General features: G+C 48.9%; 2 protein-coding genes across 11 annotated transcripts; both read left to right on the top strand.

Moving 5' to 3' along the window:
- TMEM183A (transmembrane protein 183A) lies at positions 1 to 11,625 on the top strand. The gene is made up of 8 exons (XM_015885008.2): positions 1 to 167; positions 659 to 748; positions 3,615 to 3,770; positions 4,929 to 5,088; positions 6,417 to 6,597; positions 9,721 to 9,801; positions 10,436 to 10,591; positions 11,315 to 11,625. Exons 1-8 carry the CDS (start codon positions 71 to 73, stop codon positions 11,498 to 11,500), a joined length of 1,107 nt encoding a protein of 368 aa, XP_015740494.1. The 5' UTR covers positions 1 to 70; the 3' UTR covers positions 11,501 to 11,625.
- A 494-nt stretch (positions 11,626 to 12,119) lies between these two features.
- Positions 12,120 to 19,020, top strand: LOC107324722 (alpha-1,6-mannosyl-glycoprotein 4-beta-N-acetylglucosaminyltransferase). Of its 10 annotated transcripts, none has more exons than XM_015885002.1 (5): positions 12,120 to 14,893; positions 15,851 to 16,125; positions 16,846 to 16,987; positions 17,262 to 17,397; positions 17,773 to 19,020. In XM_015885002.1, exons 3-5 carry the CDS (start codon positions 16,871 to 16,873, stop codon positions 18,912 to 18,914), a joined length of 1,395 nt encoding a protein of 464 aa, XP_015740488.1. In that variant the 5' UTR covers positions 12,120 to 14,893; positions 15,851 to 16,125; positions 16,846 to 16,870; the 3' UTR covers positions 18,915 to 19,020. The 10 variants fall into 10 exon arrangements, with proteins under 10 accessions (XP_015740488.1, XP_015740484.1, XP_032305155.1 ...); XM_015884998.1 differs by having other exon boundaries at positions 15,851 to 16,510; XM_032449264.1 differs by lacking the exon at positions 17,262 to 17,397 and having other exon boundaries at positions 12,120 to 12,643; positions 13,518 to 14,893; positions 15,851 to 16,987.
- The last annotated feature ends 105 nt before the right edge of the window (positions 19,021 to 19,125 follow it).

Here is a 19,125-nt window from a genome sequence, read left to right as displayed (position 1 = left end):
AGATTTTTTGCAAAGAGGTGGCGCTGTCCCCGCGGCGCCGCGGCGGCCCCCCGGGCGGGACGGGCCGGACATGGCCCCGAGAGGCCGCCCCGAAACCGCCGCCATGCCCAAACGGGGCGCCAGGAAGCGCCTCAAGTTCCGTGCCGACGATGTGTGCTCCGAACGGGGTGAGACAAGGCCCTGAGATGGGACGGGATGGAGCGGGAGCGAGGCTTTGAGATGGGATGGGCCTAGTAGGCCCTGCGGCCTGGCCTGGGAGCTGAGGGGGTGCTGAGGTGGGAGGGGTCCGGGATGTGGGTTGGGGGCAGTGAGGCCTGGGGAGCGGCGGGAAGCCTCGGGTTGGGCGTGTTGGTTGTATTGGGTGTGTTGGGTGTATTGGGTGTGTTGGGTGTATTGGGTGTGTTGGGTGTATTGGGTGTGTTGGGTGCTGTGAGGGTCTTGGTGTGGGTTGGGCATGGAAAGAGCTGCCTGTGCTGGAAGGCGATGGGTGTTTGTGGGTTGCAAACGGGTTCTGTAGGGTTGCAGGCTTGCTGCTTTTCTATGTGCTGTCTCCTCAGCTCTGTCCCCATGCAGTGTTCGCCTTGAGAAGGGATCATAGCTGTTAGGCCTTCTCTCTCTGTTTGTAATCCGTAATCCCTTGACACCCTCTCTCCTGCAGTGACGGTGGCAGATTATGCCAACTCAGACCCGGCTGTTGTGAAATCTGGACGGGTGAAGAAAGCTGTGGCCAATGCAGTGCAGCAGGAAGGTGAGCACAGCACACAAGGAGCCTGCCCTGCCAGCCAGCATGCATGAAAGCTGCCCCCCATCCCTCCATCCTCTGTGCTGAGGGGCTCCTCTTTATCCCCGTGGCCTGTAGAACTGTTTGGTTTAATGCCTGAAAATGGATCTACATTTCTCTGTGGGGTTATTCAGATCTTAGACAGGATTTTTGCAGGGTACCAGCTGCGAGTCCAGCAAGAATTGCTGAGTCTTTCCTGGTGCCTTAAATAGAAGTGTTTCCTTTTTTAATATAGAGTGTTATCTCCTGTTTGAAGCAAAAAAACAAACCACCCAACAATGATAACCCACAGAACGAGAGTCTTTATTACTATATTACCTCGTACAAAACTGGAGGTTATTTTACTGCTGGATAAATGTATTTGAAATGAGGATAATGGAATAGTGTTAGCTCTGGTAAATTGTGCTGCAGGCTGCACTGAGGTCTTTTGAGTGTTGCTCTTGTTTTGTTGTAAGCTGTATAAGCAAGTAGTTTCCTGAACAGCTATTGCAGTGCTTTGTTCTTTACTTCCTCCTTGGTTTTCATCTGCTGAGTTTAATGGGAACATTCTGGACTAACTCACCCTCTTTACTCAAGAGCTGTTAATATTTGGGATTTGACTCCTAAATGCAGTTGGTTTGACATGTGGAATTGGTTGGAGGTGGATGTTACTATGTAGTCGGTGACTGCTGTAAAGAGGAGGTACTCTTTGCACTGTGAAGTTGACCAGGATGGTGATGCCACTAAATTCTCCTTTCTAGTCACTACTCAAGCTTTTCAGATCAGGGCACCTTCCACTCTATAGGAGGCTGTTCCTCTCCCTGTTTTGTTTCCTGTGCAGTCTTATACATTTGAGGCAACGCCTCCCACTGCCGCACTTCAGCTTCATAGCAAACTGTATCGTGTTTCCCTTCTTGCCCCCTGCTCTGAGTTCTTGCATCACCTGCCCTGTGCAGTTTAACCCCTCTCCTAAAATCTGGCATCCTGTTGCTGGTTCACCTTTTCACTGCTCAGATGGTTCCTGTAGTTTACAGGAATTCCCTGCAGAATCATTGGGGTTTCACCCTCCTGATGAACTAATCCTCAGGCTCTATCCTTATCAGCCCCAGGCTTTCCTTACAGCCTTATCTGTCCTGGTCATGACCGTGGTGCACCTTGACAACAAGCAGCAGGAAGAAGATAGCCTCTGCCTGGAGAACTTTGGCCTCACTCACCTCCTGTCTTTCTGGTTCTCAAACATTGCCCTGCCCGTGGCTGTCAGGAGTCAGGGAGGGGAGCAAAGTACCAGGTGGAATTTTCCTGAGCTTTTATCTATCCCTTCCTAACCCCCAGGGACAAGGTGGGGATGACTGCTGTGAGATGAATGGGGTGGAATCTCTCTGGCAACATTACAATGCACTGTGACTCAGTGTGAACAGCCTTGTGTTGTCAGCTCAATCGTTTTGTTGAGCTTTCCTTCCTAGAATGTGATTGCCTTTTTCTGAACCCCTCCCCATGTCTTGATCAGTTATCATCTCTTGCTTGGCTGTATTTGATGTCATAGCTGTCATGTATTGCCATCTGCTTCTATTTGGTTTTGCAAAATAAGGTTGTATGTAGAGAGGTCAGTGCTGTTACAGAGTGAGGGATATCACTGCCACAAATGCATACAGCTTACAAAGTAAATTGTGCAAAACATGGAAGAGCTCATTTGGCAAAGCACTGCAGTTCTCTGACATGTCCAGAAACCAAGTGATGCAGTCCCTCTTCCTAAACTGCTCAAGCTCTGTCTCAAGACTTCCTTTCCATCTGCTATGTTACCATTTCACAACCTTGCTCTGTGGTTGAGAAATGAGGAAAATCTCTCCCCTAGGTTTATTTATAATCAGTACTTAATGATTATTATTTTTTTCTGCCACTTCTTGCTCTCTGATGGCTCTACTGGCTGCATCTGCAATATATAAAACCTTCCAGGGGTTTACTTTGCTGGACTGGAGAAGTGTGAGCAGCACAGACCTCCTTTGGGGTAGCCAGGTGCCTCTTGATAGAGGCGCTTTTCTTCATCCAAGCAAATTAGGTTGAAATTCAACTTTCTGGAATATATGTGGCCCCAGATTTTAGACTATTTGCAAAGCATTTATAATGCTGTTGTCATGCTGCTTCCTCTGTGCCTTGCTCAGCAGGACTGCAGCTTTCATTTGTAAGACTTGTGCTACTGCCTCACACGTGACTTTTTCTGCCCCAGTGAGTCCTCAGTTTACAGTAAAATGTTTCCTAACAGTGATGCGTTTAAACATCTCCCCAGAGGCAGCAAAAGAAATACTGTCTTCACTTGGCTGTTGCTCATTAGGTCGTTCACTAAATTCTGGGTTAAGTGGAGCCTGTGTACTTGGCTCTGAGTTCTATTGCTGATGGATTACTTGTCTTCAGCCACAGGATCTCTTTGTCCTGCTGAGAAGGAAGTGTACTTCACTGTGTTCTCAGAACAATTAGAGCATAGGTGCTGGCTTTATGGAGACTGAATAGTGGTCATACAGGGATGCTGTGGTATGCAGGGCAACCAGTTGGTGCTGCACAAGAAGCATGTTGTTTTATTCAAAGTTATAAACAGCTTCGGGGAAACCAGGGGGATCATCCTCACCTTCCCCTCCTTAAAACGGTACAATAATTGTTTCTAATTCACTCACCTGTGCTAATCTTGCTCTGACAAGGTAATCCCAGGGCCTAGGATTTACATACGTCACTAGGAGACTTTAATGCAGTTATGTTGCTTCATAGCAGTAGCTCTGGTTCCCCTGATGTATCTCTTAAGCTTGAATCATCTTTTTCTGTCTATCTACTGGCAGACTTATCGTGTCATTGCTTGTCATTCTAGTAAAATCCCTCTGTGGTTTGGAAGCTTCTTGCGTTCCTTCTGAAGAAGTTCTCTCCGTGTCAGGAGAATCTTGTGACAGCAGTGATGAAATGGATACAAAGGAAAGTATCGGTGGGCGAACTGCATCTAGAAAAAAGAAGAGCAAAAGACACAAAGGTATGTTCACCAGCTTCTCCTGGGTGCTGGGTGTGGGTTTCTTCAGTTAATGACTGCTGTTTGTAGGCTAAACCTGCAGCTCTTCAGGGCATTTGTAATTTGTAGTTAAAAATATAAGACATAATAATGCAAAAGGTTAAATCACTTTGCCCCATTTGACCAAAGAACTGCTGTGACTCAGTCAGAGATATTGTCTTTTCACTAAGGCAGAGCTTTGGGTATGAAATCAAAGCCAAAGAGTTTGCTGCTTCCAGCAGTCTTCTCTCAACCTTGGAAAATTAATGCTGCTTTTGAGAAGAGAAACTTTGCCATGGGATGTGTGTTACAGTTCTTTCTTGAAAGCAGGCAGGTGAAAGCAGGGTTTGCTTTAGGAAAAAGCAAACCAACAAAAGCAAACAGACATTGATGCCCACGATGTGTTTATTGGCAGAATCCAGGCTCTATCTTAAAGTTGGTTCCAAGTTTGTGGCTTTCTACAGATGGATTTAAGTGGTGCTTTTTGTTTGTTTTTCCAGCAGCTGGGTATATTGGCCTTACTGCCATCACAGTGAATTAATTCCATTGCTGTATCCTTCAGCAGTTGTACTTTATGTAGCAGTATGCAAAGCTGTATACAGCACAGTCTAATCAGCAAACTAAACTACTGCACTGTGGAAGCCTGCAGGACTTTCTAATAACCAATTACCTTCCGGTTAAGAATGAATTTTAAGTTAGTTCCTTGTGCTTAAGAAAAGTTTAACTTCATACAAATTGCTATCAGTATTAACAACATACTGATATCCAAGGCTGTGTATGCACAGCACTGCTCTGGGGTCACAGTCCATTGTGGGCATGTAAATCTGTAGTTAAGTAATTGCATCCAGAACTTCCCTTGGCAGCAGTGAGCTTCCTTGAAGCCCCTTTCAGCCCAAGTTATTCTTTATATCTGCCACTTTGCACACTTGTGCAACCTGTGCAGCAGTGATAAATGATGGCATGTGTCCAGCAAAGGGAATGTGTAGTGGTTGCAGTGAAATTGTCTCAGACTTGTTTACATGACTGCGTTTACATCCATGTTCCAGTTACTCACCCCGTGCTAACAGCATTATAACATATACCTCTAGGTGTGATTTGGTGAAGAAGTTCTTTATTACGCTAATGTACCTTGGTTGCATTTAGAAAATCCTGATGGTGATGGTGGAGAAGAATACCCCATTGATATCTGGTTGCTGTTGGCTTCCTACATTCGCCCTGAAGACATTGTCAGGTTCTCTTTGATTTGCAAGAAAGCCTGGACTGTTACTTGCACTGCTGCCTTCTGGACCAGACTGTATAGAAGGTGAGACTGTAGAGAATGTCTTAACTATTCTGAGAGGCTTTGGCAATGAATGGCTTTCTGTAGAGCTGTAAATAAGAGAATATTTCCCTATGGTTTGGGGAGCTTAATATTTAGTTGTTGAAATTATGGTGTGGGCCTCATTTGAGGAGGAACTGTAGTATATTGCACCTGCTTTGGCTGCAGAAAGGGATCTGTCTGTGGCATGTTCCCATGTTTCTGTAAGATCTCAAAGCCTTGTGCACTTTCTGCTTGCTGGAGCCTATAAACTCCCGTTCACAACTGTAAAATGTTCAGAAAGCACTTACAGTAAAGTCAGTGCATTACCTTAAAGACAGGCAGTCACCACTGACAGAGACCTGGCCCTGCCTCAAGCTTTCATCATAGTCACCTTCCTGTACTTAGGATGGCATTAAAGAAACCAGTGCATTTAGGAGCTCTCTCAGTGGCAGAAATAAGTTTTAAATGAAGTAAAAGAAGAGCAGTAAGTGTCAACATCCAAAATAAATCCTTCTGTCCTTGCTCATCTCACTTGAACTTTCCTTCAGGACAGAATGTTTTCTCCCTTAGAGAAGAGAAGGCTCTGGGGAGATGTCATTGTTATCTTCCAGTACTTATAAAGTGCTTACAAGCAGGAGGGAAATCCAGTTTTTTATTCAGTTAGATAGTGATATGACAAGGGGGAATGATTGAAACTGAAAGAGGGGAGGTGTAAGTTGGATGTTAGGAAGAAATTCTTCACTTGGAGGGTGGTGATATGCTGGGGTGGGCTGCCCAGAGATGGGGTGGGCTGTGGATGTTCCATCCCTGGAGGCCAGGCTGGGCAGTCTGATCTAGTGGCTGGCAAGGGGGTTGGAAATAGATAATCTTTGATGTCCTTATAAGTGATAAGGTATATACAAGTGTAAGTATAGAGCAAACCACAACTACGGGCATCCTTGTCAGTGTTTTTTTAGTGTGAAGTTCCCTAGCAAGTGCTTCCTTGGCTTGTTTTTTCTGATCAGAGTAACTCTCAAGCCCAGGCATCCAGGCTGCTCAGGCATTTGAAAGCACACAGTCAAGCTCAGCTAAAGTGGGTCCTGGGGAACTTGAATGCACCTGTAGACCTTTATATATCCAACTGTCTGCAAGGGAATTAGTGGGGAGCTGTAGCATTGTGTGCCTGTGTGTGTTGGAGGCAGTACAAAAACCCTCATGGACTCAGAGTTGACAATGGGATCAATCAGCTGTTTGCTGATTGATCATCAGCACTGATCATCTCCCTCTCTCTCCTGCATGTCTCTGCCGTTCTGACTCTTTAGTTTGAGTTGGGTTTGTCATTGGCTTTTCAGGCACTACAGTTTGGATGCATACCTGCCCCTCCGATTGCGGCCCGAGTCCATGGAGAAGCTGCACTGTCTCCGTGCGTGCGTCATCCGGTCGCTGTACCACATGTATGAGCCTTTTGCATCTCGAGTCTCCAGGAACCCAGCTATTCCAGACAGTACACCCAGCACTTTAAAAAATTCCAGAGTAAGTGGGATGTCTGAGGTGCTCTTTTGCTATTTTCTCTTTCTAGAAGAAAAAATAGGTGGTGTTTAGAATCACAGCAGAGCTGAGGTTGGAAGGAACCTTGAAAAATAGCTAAGTCCAAACTTCTTTGTGAAGGCTGAAGTGAGAACTAGCTTGGACTGGTAGCTTTTAGTAGTGTGGTGGTTATCTGTCTCTGTGTAGTTGCTCCTGCAGAGGATTTTAGTTACTCTTCTAGTTGCTTTAGTCCTACTTCACCAGCTTTATAATCAGCAGAAAGGCACTTGCTTCACTGAATATGAGAACTGTTAGGGATATTTGAAGCTCATCCCTCCTCTGTTGCAAGTGTGGTGCTGAAAGGACGTTGCAGGAGGGACAGTTTTTATATTCTCTGCTTTATTCAGATGCTGTCTGCCAGAATACACTTTTTCTCCATAGCAGGCATCTGAAGAGATCAGAAGCAACACTTGACAGCCACTGAAAGGGAATCATTTTATACTCCATTCCTGTAGTTCATGCTTCATCTTTGGTTTCTGAGCAGGGGAAGGTAGTGATGTGAGCATGGCAAATGTGCAGAGTGAACGACTGCTTTAGGACTGGGGTTGCAGTTGTGTTGGGCTGTGTGAGGTTTGTCACTGGTGTGGGCAGGCAGCTTCCCTTCATCTTGCAGCTTGGGACACTTGTGTATCCTCTCTAATCACTAATGATTGATCTTTAACTTGGAAATACTTGTGTTTCTTGTTTGGTTTTACCTCACGACTGGCTGGTACCTTGTGAACAGCTTAAGCAGCAATGTGAATTCTCTATCCTCCAAATCAAAAAGCTTATTGAATGGGCTTTTTGAAGACAAACTGCAGTGGCTTTGTCAACAGTTTGACTTTAATTTTCCATGCAAAGCAGAGCAACCCATCTATCTGTGTGCAGCATTGCTTCTTTATTCCGTCCTCTCCCTGGACAAAAACATTGTAGTGCTTAGGGAGCATCGTGCAGTAACACAAGCAGGTGGTGCTGCAGAGCAGGAATAAGGCACTTAATTCTGTGTCAGAAATCTGAGTCAGAAGCCTGCATCCAGAGCTGTTTATTCTCTTATTTTCCCTGTTCAGGTGTCATCTTTCTTAAACTAAACAGCAGAACAGTTCTAGGAAATGCCCCCTTAGCCCTTCAATCTCACTTCTTTACGGGCTTGCCTGCTGCTCAGATACGTAGTGTGGCTGTATGAGATGATACTGGCAGGATTTCGGGAGCGTTCATATTGACATCATAACGGCTTTGGTGCCCACTGCTAGTGCTTCTACTGCACTACAGTTTGAAGGTGGTTCTTTCACTGTTTGGGTCTCAAAAAAGGAAATTAAATGGCAACAAGGCTTTGCTTAGAACAGCAGAGATCTGAGCTAACCCCTGGAGCACTAAAGAGCCATTATAAACCTGGTCTTGCTGTACTACTGCACTGCAAGACAGTGAGCTCTGTGTGTGTTACTGTGCACTGAAATGCTAAAGCACAGTGGGGATGGAGGAGGGTCTGACATTTCCTCCCCATGTTCTTGCTTTCATGGGCTTTGTTTATACCTTTATGGGTCATTGAAAATGATGGCTGATTCTTAACATAAGCTGCATGTGGCAAGAGGAGACCCCAGTCCTCCATGTTATCAAATCTAGCTTTTCCTCTTTAATTTCCTTTTTTCTTTCCCTAGCCTAGCTTGTGTGGGACACTGGAGCTGTTATGGTGTCAGCAGAAGTGTTTGCCCTTTAAAGACATCCCCCATAATTTTTGGTGGAGCAGCAGGCCGTACGGCGCGTCTGAAGGGCAGGACGGCTGACCCGTGGACAACATCCTCTGCCCCTTAGGAGGTACTGACCATTTTGTGCTTCACTACTTGCCGTGACCAAACAAGTTGCTAGACCAGGCTGTCTGTGCAGGTGAACTAGAAATAGCGCTGATGGTGGAGTTAAATTCTGAGATAAGAAAGATCTGGAGAATGTTTCTATTGGCAAAATGTGAGGGCTGCCTCCTCTCCTCCCATGTGGAGGTTACTTGGTATGTGTTTCTGAGCTTGACTGCTCATAGCTGTGTTGGTCACCTCATGAAGACTGTGGAGGTAAGGGTTCTTAATGACTCCTGCTTATGGATGTGACTCAGAGTTGAGGCAGGGGTCCTGCTTCACTTCTAGTCTCTAATTACAGAGGTCCCATGGTAGATGATTGCCCTGGCTTTGATTCATTTAGGGTTCCACTATGCTGGATTAAATAAGGTGTGAGCTTTCCAGTGTGACCCGGTCAGGCTTTCTTGGTGTGCAATAAGACCAGCAGTGGTGGGCTGGCATCTGTGCTGTGGAAACCGTGGTGTGTGGGTTGACTTACCAGGTTCTCTTTGTGGCTGTTGAAGGATAGTTGCTTTTGTCTGTTGGCAGGCAGTGAAATTCCCCTCCTCGTTTTAGTTTAGGAGTTCTGCCGAGACTCCTGTAGAACTGGTGCTGTGTGCTGGGATAGGTCCTGTGACCATACCATGATAACTGGATTAAATTGGAGCATGGTGCTGCTTACCTCTGCTGCAGGGAGGCCCTTCTTTCATTTCCTTCTGAAATACGAGCAGTAGGTTGGTTAAACTGTGCTAACTTGGTAGTGTTTTTGTGCTCTGCAGTACAACAGGCAATGCCTAGTGATGCCAGGACCTTCTTTTGACTCTGAAGCAGCTTCAGACCTTTTTCATCTGTCACCTCAAAGGTCATACATCATTCTTGGCATTTCCCTTTGGATTCTCTCCTTGATCCTTATTCAAAGTTGTTCCTTTGCTTAGTCTTGTTTGGCTTGTCATATATTGGGGGCTCTCAGTGGGTGAGGGAAACAGGTGAACCTGTACCACTCACCTCTGCCTTATGGAAGGGATGGATTGTTCAGAGAGATTTCTCTTCAGTACATCATTGGCTTAAGTTGCATCATCCTTTTGCATGGTCTGCTTGAGACTGGAGACTGAACTGCTGGGTGTGTTCTTTGGTAATAATTAATGTGAATAAATGGCTCCTAACTGCTCTGTAATTGTGTTTGCAATGGGAAGTCTCAGCAACTGTAACTTATTTCAAGCGATTCCTCCACAGGTTTCATAGTTGCGTTTCTTTTTTTCCACCTCAGTGTCTGCTTTTCTGGTGCAAAAAGATCGAAGGGAACAGACAAGAAGCAATGTGGGAATTCAACTTCAAGTTCAAAAAGCAGGTATGGAAGCTCAGCAGCAGTGGAAGAAGAACCAGAATGGCTGTGGCTTTTTTGGAGAAGTAATGATTATTCTATGTGATGAAAAGGAAAGTGGAAACGGTTTTATGAGTTCAGATGTTAAATGGAAACTCTGAATCCTTTGATAAAACCTAAAACACGTCCTGAAAATGCTCTCAGTTTTCAGTCTGTATTACCAACATGTTGAGAATCTTGTGCTTTTTATATTTGGTATTTCTTTCCCCCATTGCTCCACTGTAAGGTGTGGATTGTTTTTTCACCCCAAATAATGTAATCTTTGGATCATGGCTTCTGACTATCACCAGAAAACAGACTGAATAGTCAAAAGGTAAATCCACGTCTGAAACTGTTTGCTTCACACTGGAAAGATTCCCACAAGAAGTGAAGGAATGCCTGCTAATGGAAAGCCTCCATCAGTGGTTCTTAGGCTGTTTAAGGCTTGGGAATTCTGCAGCATTCCTATCTAATGAAGTAGTCCTAAAGATTGTTACTGTCAATAATGTAGCACTGCCGAGGTGTGTGGGAATGCTCTGTGAACCTGCTGGGCAGCCCTGGTCTGAAGAAACCAAACTCATCATAGATTCCTGCTTGGCTAACTGTCTCTCTTTTATTCAAGTCTCCCAGATTTAAGAGCAAATGTTCCAAAAGTCTTCAGCCACCTATTCAGTATGAAGAAGTCCACACGAACCCCGACCAGGATTGCTGTCTGCTGCAGATCACCACCTTTAACTTCATATTTGTGCCAATAGTCATGGGCATGACGTTCACCTTGGTAAGTGTTTGAGATATCTACTACATGATCTTTGCATGTGCAGATTCTGAAAGGGGAGGGGAAGCTCTTCCGTGTTGTGTGTATCGTACTGCTCCATCAGTCAGCCAGCTGTGGAAATCTCAGTGCTAATTATTACAGGATTTGCTAACAATCTCCTCAGTTAAGCTTCCTCAGAACTCTCAGCTCTCCTGTATTCGATGCAGGAGATGTGGTTTGTTGTAGAGCTTCTGTAAGAAGCTGAGCCTGTGTGTGTGCAGCAGCTGGGAGCAGAATAGTCAATACCCCAATGGTGACCAGGAGGTGGGATGCAGGAAAATGGAATCTCTTCTTGCCTGAGGGCAGCAAATTCTGAGTAAAACATATATGACCAAAGTTCTGCGCTCTGTCTTCAGTCCCTGACCACTGGGAAGAACAGCAGCTTTTGAATTAACCCCCACAAATTCAGCTCCAAACGGATGTGTTGTGTTAGGAAGTAGCAGAGCAGGTGTGCTAGTACCTGTGACAGTACATGTGTCAGTCCTTCTAAGTCTGAGAGGTTCTTTCAGGTGTGACCAGGGCCTCCAGCCACAGGGAATTGGTTTGGAGTGTAACTGTTGCAGCACATAAAGAAGTGACTTCGGTACCCAGTGTCAGCAATCAGTCTGCAATCGCAGTTACCTGGAAACAGATGCATGTTCCTGCATGTCTGCCTCCTCCCAGCACTTCCATGTCTCTCTTTTGCAGTTCACCATCAATGTGAGCACAGATATGAGGCATCATCGCGTGCGTCTGGTCTTCCAGGACGCCCCTGTTCACAATGGCAAGAAGCCACGCCTTGACCAAGGAGTGCAGGTGGTGCTGGACCCTGTGCATAGCGTCCGGCTGCTGGATTGGTGGCACCCTCAATATCCCTTCTCCCCAAAAGCTTAGAACTCCCTGCGCCCACAGCAGTGACCCGTCTGACAGGCTGAAGGAAAGACCCAGGAACCAAGAAATCCTATTTTTTTTTTTCTTCAATAAACCCAACAGCCTCCTTGAGAGAGTGATTGAAGCTACTGAGCCTAGTGTGTATGTATATATAACTTCTGGTCAGTGTTGAGCAGAGCTGAGTGTAAAGCAGAAACTTATTTGTAAACAATTTTATGTAAAATTCACCTTTTATGATTTGAAAGGAGCTCCCTGGAACTGTTCATTTAAAATCCTTTTGGTGCTAATGGAAGTGGTCGTGTTTTCTGTTCTTCAGGAAGAAATGCTTTTGCTTTCCAGTTTGGATGTGACCAGAAGCAATTCACAAATGAAGTCCCTGGTGGTTTTTTGTTGTTGATCTTTTATTGGCACATGATTGCATTCAAATGCAGTGTGATATTTCAGTGTCTGAGGAGCAGTAAGCAAAGCAGCAGTGTTACAGTAATGCTGATTCACAGTCCAACAGATGCTGTTGTTTGTTTTCTAAGGCATAAATAATCAAAGGAGTTATTTCAAAGAGGATTTGTAAGGCAAAGTTTTTGAATGCAAAGATACTCCAAGTTCTCACAGTGATGTTCTCCTTTGAAAAGAAGACTTAGACTTCTAAAAGCAGAAGGTTTTTCAGAGAAGACAAACAGGGAGAGGTGATGCAGGTTGCAAACTAAAGCTGCTCTGAAGGACTCAGGTCTGGGCTTTTTGTTAAGGCCATGGAGCAACGTTGACCTGTGGGCATTGGAAAGCCCTGGAGCAGGCGGCGATGTATCTCTTAACAGGCAAAATAACTGTTGTGAGGAAGAAGCAGCCCCAGAACTCAGCTGGTGCTGTGGCTCTGGATTATTTGTCAGAGTCACAGAGCAACCCCGAGTGGGAAGGGACCCACAAACCTCATCCAGTCCAACTCCAGGCTTCACCAGGATCAGACAGAATCCAGACTGTTCAGATATTAAATGCAATGTCCTAAACTCCTTCAACTGCAGCAGCTCAGGGCTGGGTGGGTGTGATGGCAATGCAGTCTGCTGCATCCGGAACAAAGTGAGCAGGAAATCCAGCAGGTTTCACCTCACTGCTGTGACAGCTGCAGCAGGCAGAGGATGTGCTGGAGTGCAGGTGAGCAACTTGAGGTTAGTATCTAACCCTGTTCTGAGTTATAACATCTGTTCTGGTCTCAAGGAGTATTTAAGTACTTCCTTTCTGCTGGCCAGCTGCCCTGTTGGGCAGAGCTTTTGAAAACAGATTTAACTGGGAGGAGGGAGAGTTTAATTTAATAAGCAAATACCCCACAGTCTCCATGTAGCTGCCTGGCAGGAGTTTCTTGTATGCGTCTCCACTGCCATGTAAATCACCACCAAGGGCATCTAAACCCAAACCTGGATCTGTGTTAGACTCTGTGATGCTGATTTCAAACACGTTTTGGAAAACTCCGGACTCAATTCCTGATCTTAGTGCTGCTGACCAAGTACACTGAAGTTGACATCAGGTTGTGAAGTGACGTCAGAGAGAGGTGCAAGAGAAGTCCTGTAACCAACTGCAGAGCTGGGACCTGTGATAGGGGAGTGTGTGCTGATAGGGCTGCCTGCAGTGTGTGATATGATGTGCTGTCTGGTGTTGGGCTCTGTAAGGGCTGCTGGGTTAAGGGGATCGTCTAGTCTTTGCGGCAGTGAGCAGCATGAGGGCAGTGTGTGAGTATCAGACCGCATGGTGGCCTTGGTGACAAGCCCCTGGTGGTGGCGGTGGACTTTGTCCAGCAGAGGCTTCCAGCAGCACAGGACTCTGTGTGGCTGCAGGTTACTGCAGGAAATAGGTTGGAATAGGGGGGGCTTCCTGCTGTTTGTGTTGTGAGGGTTGGAGATTGAAATACTGACAGATCCCTAACCGAGGGAGCTGCCTCTCCCACTCCAGCCTTTGTCAACAGGGAGACAGATAAGAACAGCTTTGATTTTTTTCGTTATATTTAAACTATTATGATTCTTTTGTTTGCAAGCATCTCCAAACAGCACGGGACTGACACTCCATCCTGCAGGCATGGCTGTAAGCACTCCCATGGCCAGGTTGGGAACACCACATCCACAGCCCCGGTGTGTGAGGCCCTCTTTCACCTCCGCTTTGTTCCACTCAGGACCTGAATAATGCAGGGCTGTAAGTTGATCCTGAACACCTCTCATGTTTCCCCACAGGGCTCAGAGAGGCTGAGCCTGCAGCTGCATCGCTGTGCTGTGTGCTGGGATCCATGGTGGGGCTGCTGGCTCCCCTCAGGCCTGGCCTGGCTCTCCACAGTGGTGTCCCACAGTCCAAAGTGCAGTGAGGATAAAGCCGGGCTGCAGGCTCTTGTGTTTGGATGTTGCACATTGAGCCTAAGCAGCCTTTGGGCTTCATGGCATCGTTGTGTTTGGATAAAGACCTCTGAGAACCCCAAGTCCAACCCCGCTGTGCCTACTGCCCACATCCCTCACTGCCATATCTTAGAGGCTCTGAGCACATCTGGGGATGGTGACCCCACCTCCCTGAGCAGCTGTGCCAATGCATCACTGCTCTTTCATAGAAGAACTTGTTCCTAGTCTGTAATATCATCAAGCACAGGGATAGGGTTGGACTGGGAAGGGCTGTCAGACAGCCACCCCTACAGCACTCCCCATGCAAACCCAGGCCCCGTTCCCCACTTCCTCCTGCGGGGCAGGAAGCACTGAGCCCCGGTTCCTTCCTGTACCATGACGGGGCTGCAGAGAGGAGAGCTGAGCCGCGTCCTGCACCTCGTGGCTGAGCAGCCCTGGGCTGAGAAGCAGAGCCTGGCTGAAGGTAAGGAGCACCGCGGCAGTGTAAGTGGAATAGGAATGTGCTTTGGCTGAATAGGGCAGGTGGGGAGGGCAAGGACTTCTTCATGGTTCAGAAATGGGCCATGTGTACCAGGGCTGTACCTTGTGCTGCCCCACGCTTTGGGCAGGCATGAAAATGTGGGATATGGGGATCCAGGTGCCACCAGCTCTGCCTGGCCAAGATTTGGCTGCAGCTCAGCAGCCGTGTGGCTCCCGGCCACTAACAGGACCAGAAAAGCAGCACAGCTCTGTGTCCTGTGCTCCTGACCTTGCACTCAGCATGATCCCCCATCACTGCCACCTGTGAGCAGGTCTGCAAAGCAGTTTATGGTGTGAGAGCCCTAAGGGTCCTCCTATGGGAATCCCCATCCTTGGGAAGGCCAAAGGAGCCCATTCCCAGCTGCTGGCTTACCCTGCCTGCAGACGCTCCTCCTCTGCAGGAGGCAGGTGAGGCCGGGGTGGGGCTTTGAGAGCCAGATATCGGGAGCCCAGCAGGGACGCTGCCAGGGCCCAGCACCCCACGAGCCCACAGCTGCCCCACGCACCTGTAAGTCTGTGCTGCCTGGGTGGGATGGAGCACTGTGTGCAAGCCTTCACCCTTGGGCTGCACAGGGAAGGGTGTGTGGGGAGCCTGGGGGTGAGAGCAGGGGGCTGGAGCTGCGGGGCTTGGATCAGAGTCGTGTCCCTATCACCTTGCCCATGGAGAGCCCTCTGAGCTGCATTGACCTAAAGCTTTGGTTTTAGGTCCCGGGTGGAGAAATGTGCTTTTTCCCCTCCTTCTTCTTTATGGGACGAGCTTTGTGCTGGGAGATGCATGGTGTGCGGAGCAGGGCTTGGCTGCCTGGCAGCCCTGAGCAGTTGGGATTGCTCACCCCAGGGCACAGTGCTGCCCTGATTTCTCATTTCCTCTGCTCCAGCTGTGTTAAACCACCTCTGTGTCCGCTCTGCAGCCTGAGCCCCAGCTGCTCCACTCCCAGCGCTGCAGGCAGCCCCTGCAGCAACAAGGCTGTAGCATTTCCTCATTCTCCTTCCCCTTTGCTGTGGGACTGAGCCCACTTGGCCAGGAGGCTCCAAATAGGAGGGAACAGCATGTTGGGCTCCTGGCAGCTGGCTCCCCAACACAACTCCATGCTCAGGAGCATGTGTTCTCCATGCTGGCAGCCAGGGATCCCTCTGGCCATCCACGTTACCACCACGAGCTGCCCAGTGCAGAGCTGGGAGCTGAGCACCAGCATTGCCAGCTTACCGTGAGGCTGAGCTTCCCCATGCCATGGGGGAAGGTGAGGCTGGGAATGTGGGAAGTGGTGAGCACTGACCTGGGCCTGGGAGGAGATTTCAAGTGGCTTTTAGAACCCATTGCTTTGAAGAAATGGTGACTGGATTTCAGCCACTGCAGCATTTCCTATGAGTCTCCTACCCTGACACCCACTTGGCTCAAGCTGGAGGGAAGCAACTGCTCTGCTCTGTTCTCCCTGACCAGGACGAGTTGTGTTAATTCTCCCAGGTGGAGGGGAAATGAAGTTATCCCCAGTAATGTGATGCAGCTGAGATCAGCTAAGAAACCCAAGCTCCCAAGGACCAAGCTCAAGAGAACGGGGCATAAGAAGCACCCTTCATGGATATCAGAAACCACTCTGAAGAGCTCCTACAAGCCTGGCTGGAGCAGATGTGATCCATCACACCCAGGACAAAGGGCGAGCTCAGAGCAGCTCCATCTGATTTGATTGTTTATCTGAGTGATGAACGTGAGGTCAGCTCAGCCAGGATAGCAACATTAAGGTGTTAATGCCAACCAGAAAATGGATTTTCTTCTTAAAACAGTCAGCTTTCTGCTTGTATTTCCCCATCGGTGCTGAATGAGGCTTAGCTTTCCCCAGCAGTTGATGTATTTAGTAGTCCTGGGCAGCTCTCAGTTCTCACTGTGCTGTGTCTCCACATGTGGATCATAGATGCCTTTGGCTGAACACGGAGTGAGTTGGGATGCACGTGCTGGAGCTGCCCTGCAGGGCTGGCTGCTCACCTGCACTCTGCTTTTCCTCTTCTAGGGCAGATCTAGTTGCATTAATAATGGAAAAACCCCAGGTAAACTCAGCAGCCTTTGAGCCTTGTGCCACACCTCTGCTGCAAGGAGAAATATCTCAAGGGCACCAATATCTCTGTGAAGGTGACTTCAAGGCTTTCTGGTTCCCCCCAAGTGAGGGACGTGGCTGTGCCAGGCTGTTGGCAGCTGCTGGGGTCAGCAATGCCATGAGTGTTGCTTGCGGGGTGTGGGCAGGAGGAGGATGGGGGGTGCAGCAGGGAATAGAGCTGCAGTGTTGGAAGAGCACTGTGGGTTCTTGTGCCTGGTGGGTTTCTCCCAGCTGGGCTGCGTGGTGCCCCCTGTTTGAGAACTCCTGTGTGCATCCCAGTGCCACCTTGCTGTCCTCCTACTGTCCCAGCATAGGGAAGGAGCTTTATCCTGGGCTGTGCTGTGCTCTGATGCATCTCTCTCTCCTGCAGGGCTCTCAGCAGGTCACCTGGTGCTATGCGGTGCTCCCTGAAGCGCTCCCTCACGGCTGTGTTTGTAGCCTCCTTCCTCCTTGTTCTCCTCCTCCTCTTCCTCCTGCGCAGGGACAGCTGGCAGCAGCAGGATCCCCAGGAGGTGAGTCCTGTGCTGGGGGAGTCCCCACCTCCCTACCCCATGTAGGTCCCATGCCCCAGCTCTTCTCTCTTTCTGCCCTGCTGGGACCCCAATTTCTGGTTCTGCCTCCTTTGCCCCATATCATCCCCAAACTCCAGCTCTGCAGAAGGGAAGGAAGCCCTTCCCTTTGGGCTCCTCCAGTCCAGGAGCTGGGAATGGAAATGCCCCCCCTCCCTTGGCTTACATATGTTCAAGACCTCATGTTCTGACCAGTCCAGCTTTGGTTGCCATCCAGGTGGACTTTAGGGATCTACCTTTAGACACGATCTTGAAGCAAGGAGCCCTGCACAACCTCCAGGACACGGACAACCTCTCCATACTCAACAACATCTCCTACCACCTCCTTGCTGGTTTCCCATCATCCCACAAAAGTGAGTGCCTCCAGGGCCCTGTTTTGGGCTGGGCTCTGGAAGCTGCATCTCTCACCCATTGTTGACCTCCTCATCACTGTCACTTTTGCTCTTCCCCCCTAACCATCCTTCTCTGCTCTGTCCAGTTGGGGTGTGTGGTGCCCACAGCCATTTGGGATTTCCCAGTTCTCTGGACGAGATCCATCTGCACGGGGGTGGTTTTCCTGCTTTCCCAGTGGGGAGGTGGATCTTCTGACTTTGGATGTGGGGCCATAAGTAGCATTAACTGAGCAGGTTGGCAATGGGGAGAGCTTTTTGGAGACCCCTTCCTTATGGGAGAATATCACTGTGGTGCATCAGTACTCAGCCTGTAAATGCCTTTCCTTTGCATGGCAGAGTTCTTGGCGGTGGGGCTGTCATCAGTGCGACGACCACGTGGTTATTACCTCCCAGAGACTCTGCAGTCCCTCTTCAAGCAGTCATCAGAGGAGGAGCTGCAGGAGATGGTGGTGGTGGTGCACCTGGCCGATGCAGACCCCAGATGGAACGCCCAGGTGGCTGCTGACATCAGCAACAGGTTTGCTCACCACATCCTCCTGGGCCGGCTCGTGCTTATCCATGCTCCCCGTGAGTTTTACCCAACTCTGGAAGGCCTCAAGAGAAACTACAACGACCCAGAGGCGCGAGTGAAGTTCAGGTCCAAGCAGAATGTGGATTACGCCTTCCTTGTCACCTTTGCTGCCAACCTCTCCTCTTACTACTTGATGATTGAGGATGACGTGTTGTCTGCCAAGTCCTTCTTCACTGCTATCCGCAAAGCTGTAGCCTCCCAGGAAGGCTCCAACTGGGCCACCCTTGAGTTCTCCAAGCTGGGCTACATCGGTAAGCTCTACCGCTCCAGTGACCTGCCTCGCTTGGCTCACTTCCTCCTCCTCTTCTACCAGGAGATGCCCTGTGACTGGCTGCTGGACCACTTCCGCCTCCTGCTCACCCAGAAAGACGTGATCCGCTTCAAGCCCTCCCTCTTCCAGCACATGGGCCTCTACTCCTCCTTCCAAGGTACCATCAACCGTCTGGAGGATGATGAGTTCCAAGCTGATGCCATGGACCTTCCAGACAACCCACCAGCAGCCGTGTTCACCAGCATGCTTGTCTTTGAGAACTATGAGCCCTCTAAGGCTTACAGCACAGCAACGGGGTATTTCTGGGGCAAAAACCCAACAGTTGGCAGCATCTTCTCCGTTGTCTTCCACCAACCAGCCCGTGTCAGCCGTGTCCGGGTGCAGACAGGATCCAATGAGCGCCGTGGGGACTTCCTGCGTGCAGGGGTTCTGGAGCTGGGCCGGGGACGGCGGGCTGATGGCCGGGACTGCTCTGTGTACACCACTGTGGGCTCCTTTGAGAAAGGGAACTTAGAGCGGAGGGGGCTGGAGAAGGAAGCACCCAACCCTGTGGACTGCGTGAGGATCCGGGTGACCCAGAGCCAAAGTGAATGGCTCATCATCCAGAGCATCGATATCTGGACTGCAGGCACCTGACCAGGGCTGTGATGGGTCACCACAGCGGTTGGATTTTGCTCTAAGGAGAGCTTTATTTCTCTCAGTCCCTTTTTTGACGGGGAATTAAATTATTCAGTCCAACTGATCCTGCCTGATGACTGTAGAGGGGTAGCAGGGCAGCTGTGGGGTCTCCTTCCTGCATGGAGGTGGAAGGAGTTGGCTATAGGGCTGGAGGAAAGGGACCTGGGGC

The sequence above is a fragment of the Coturnix japonica genome, chromosome 26 (assembly GCF_001577835.2).
Source record: "Coturnix japonica isolate 7356 chromosome 26, Coturnix japonica 2.1, whole genome shotgun sequence".
Classification (NCBI taxonomy): Eukaryota; Metazoa; Chordata; class Aves; order Galliformes; family Phasianidae; genus Coturnix; species Coturnix japonica.
Note: the sequence above shows the minus strand (reverse complement) of the source record. Positions and strands in the feature narration are given on the sequence as shown.

Excerpts from the sequence above, each read along its gene's own strand:
- TMEM183A (XM_015885008.2), top strand. The coding sequence starts at position 71 with ATGGCCCCGAGAGGCCGCCCCGAAACCGCCGCCATGCCCAAACGGGGC. Across the intron at positions 749-3,614 it reads CAATGCAGTGCAGCAGGAAG|TAAAATCCCTCTGTGGTTTG; the intron begins GTGAGCACAGCA and ends TTGTCATTCTAG. Across the intron at positions 10,592-11,314 it reads TGGGCATGACGTTCACCTTG|TTCACCATCAATGTGAGCAC; the intron begins GTAAGTGTTTGA and ends TCTCTTTTGCAG.
- LOC107324722 (XM_032449264.1), top strand. The coding sequence starts at position 16,327 with ATGCACGTGCTGGAGCTGCCCTGCAGGGCTGGCTGCTCACCTGCACTC. Across the intron at positions 16,988-17,772 it reads AGCAGCAGGATCCCCAGGAG|AGTTCTTGGCGGTGGGGCTG; the intron begins GTGAGTCCTGTG and ends TTTGCATGGCAG.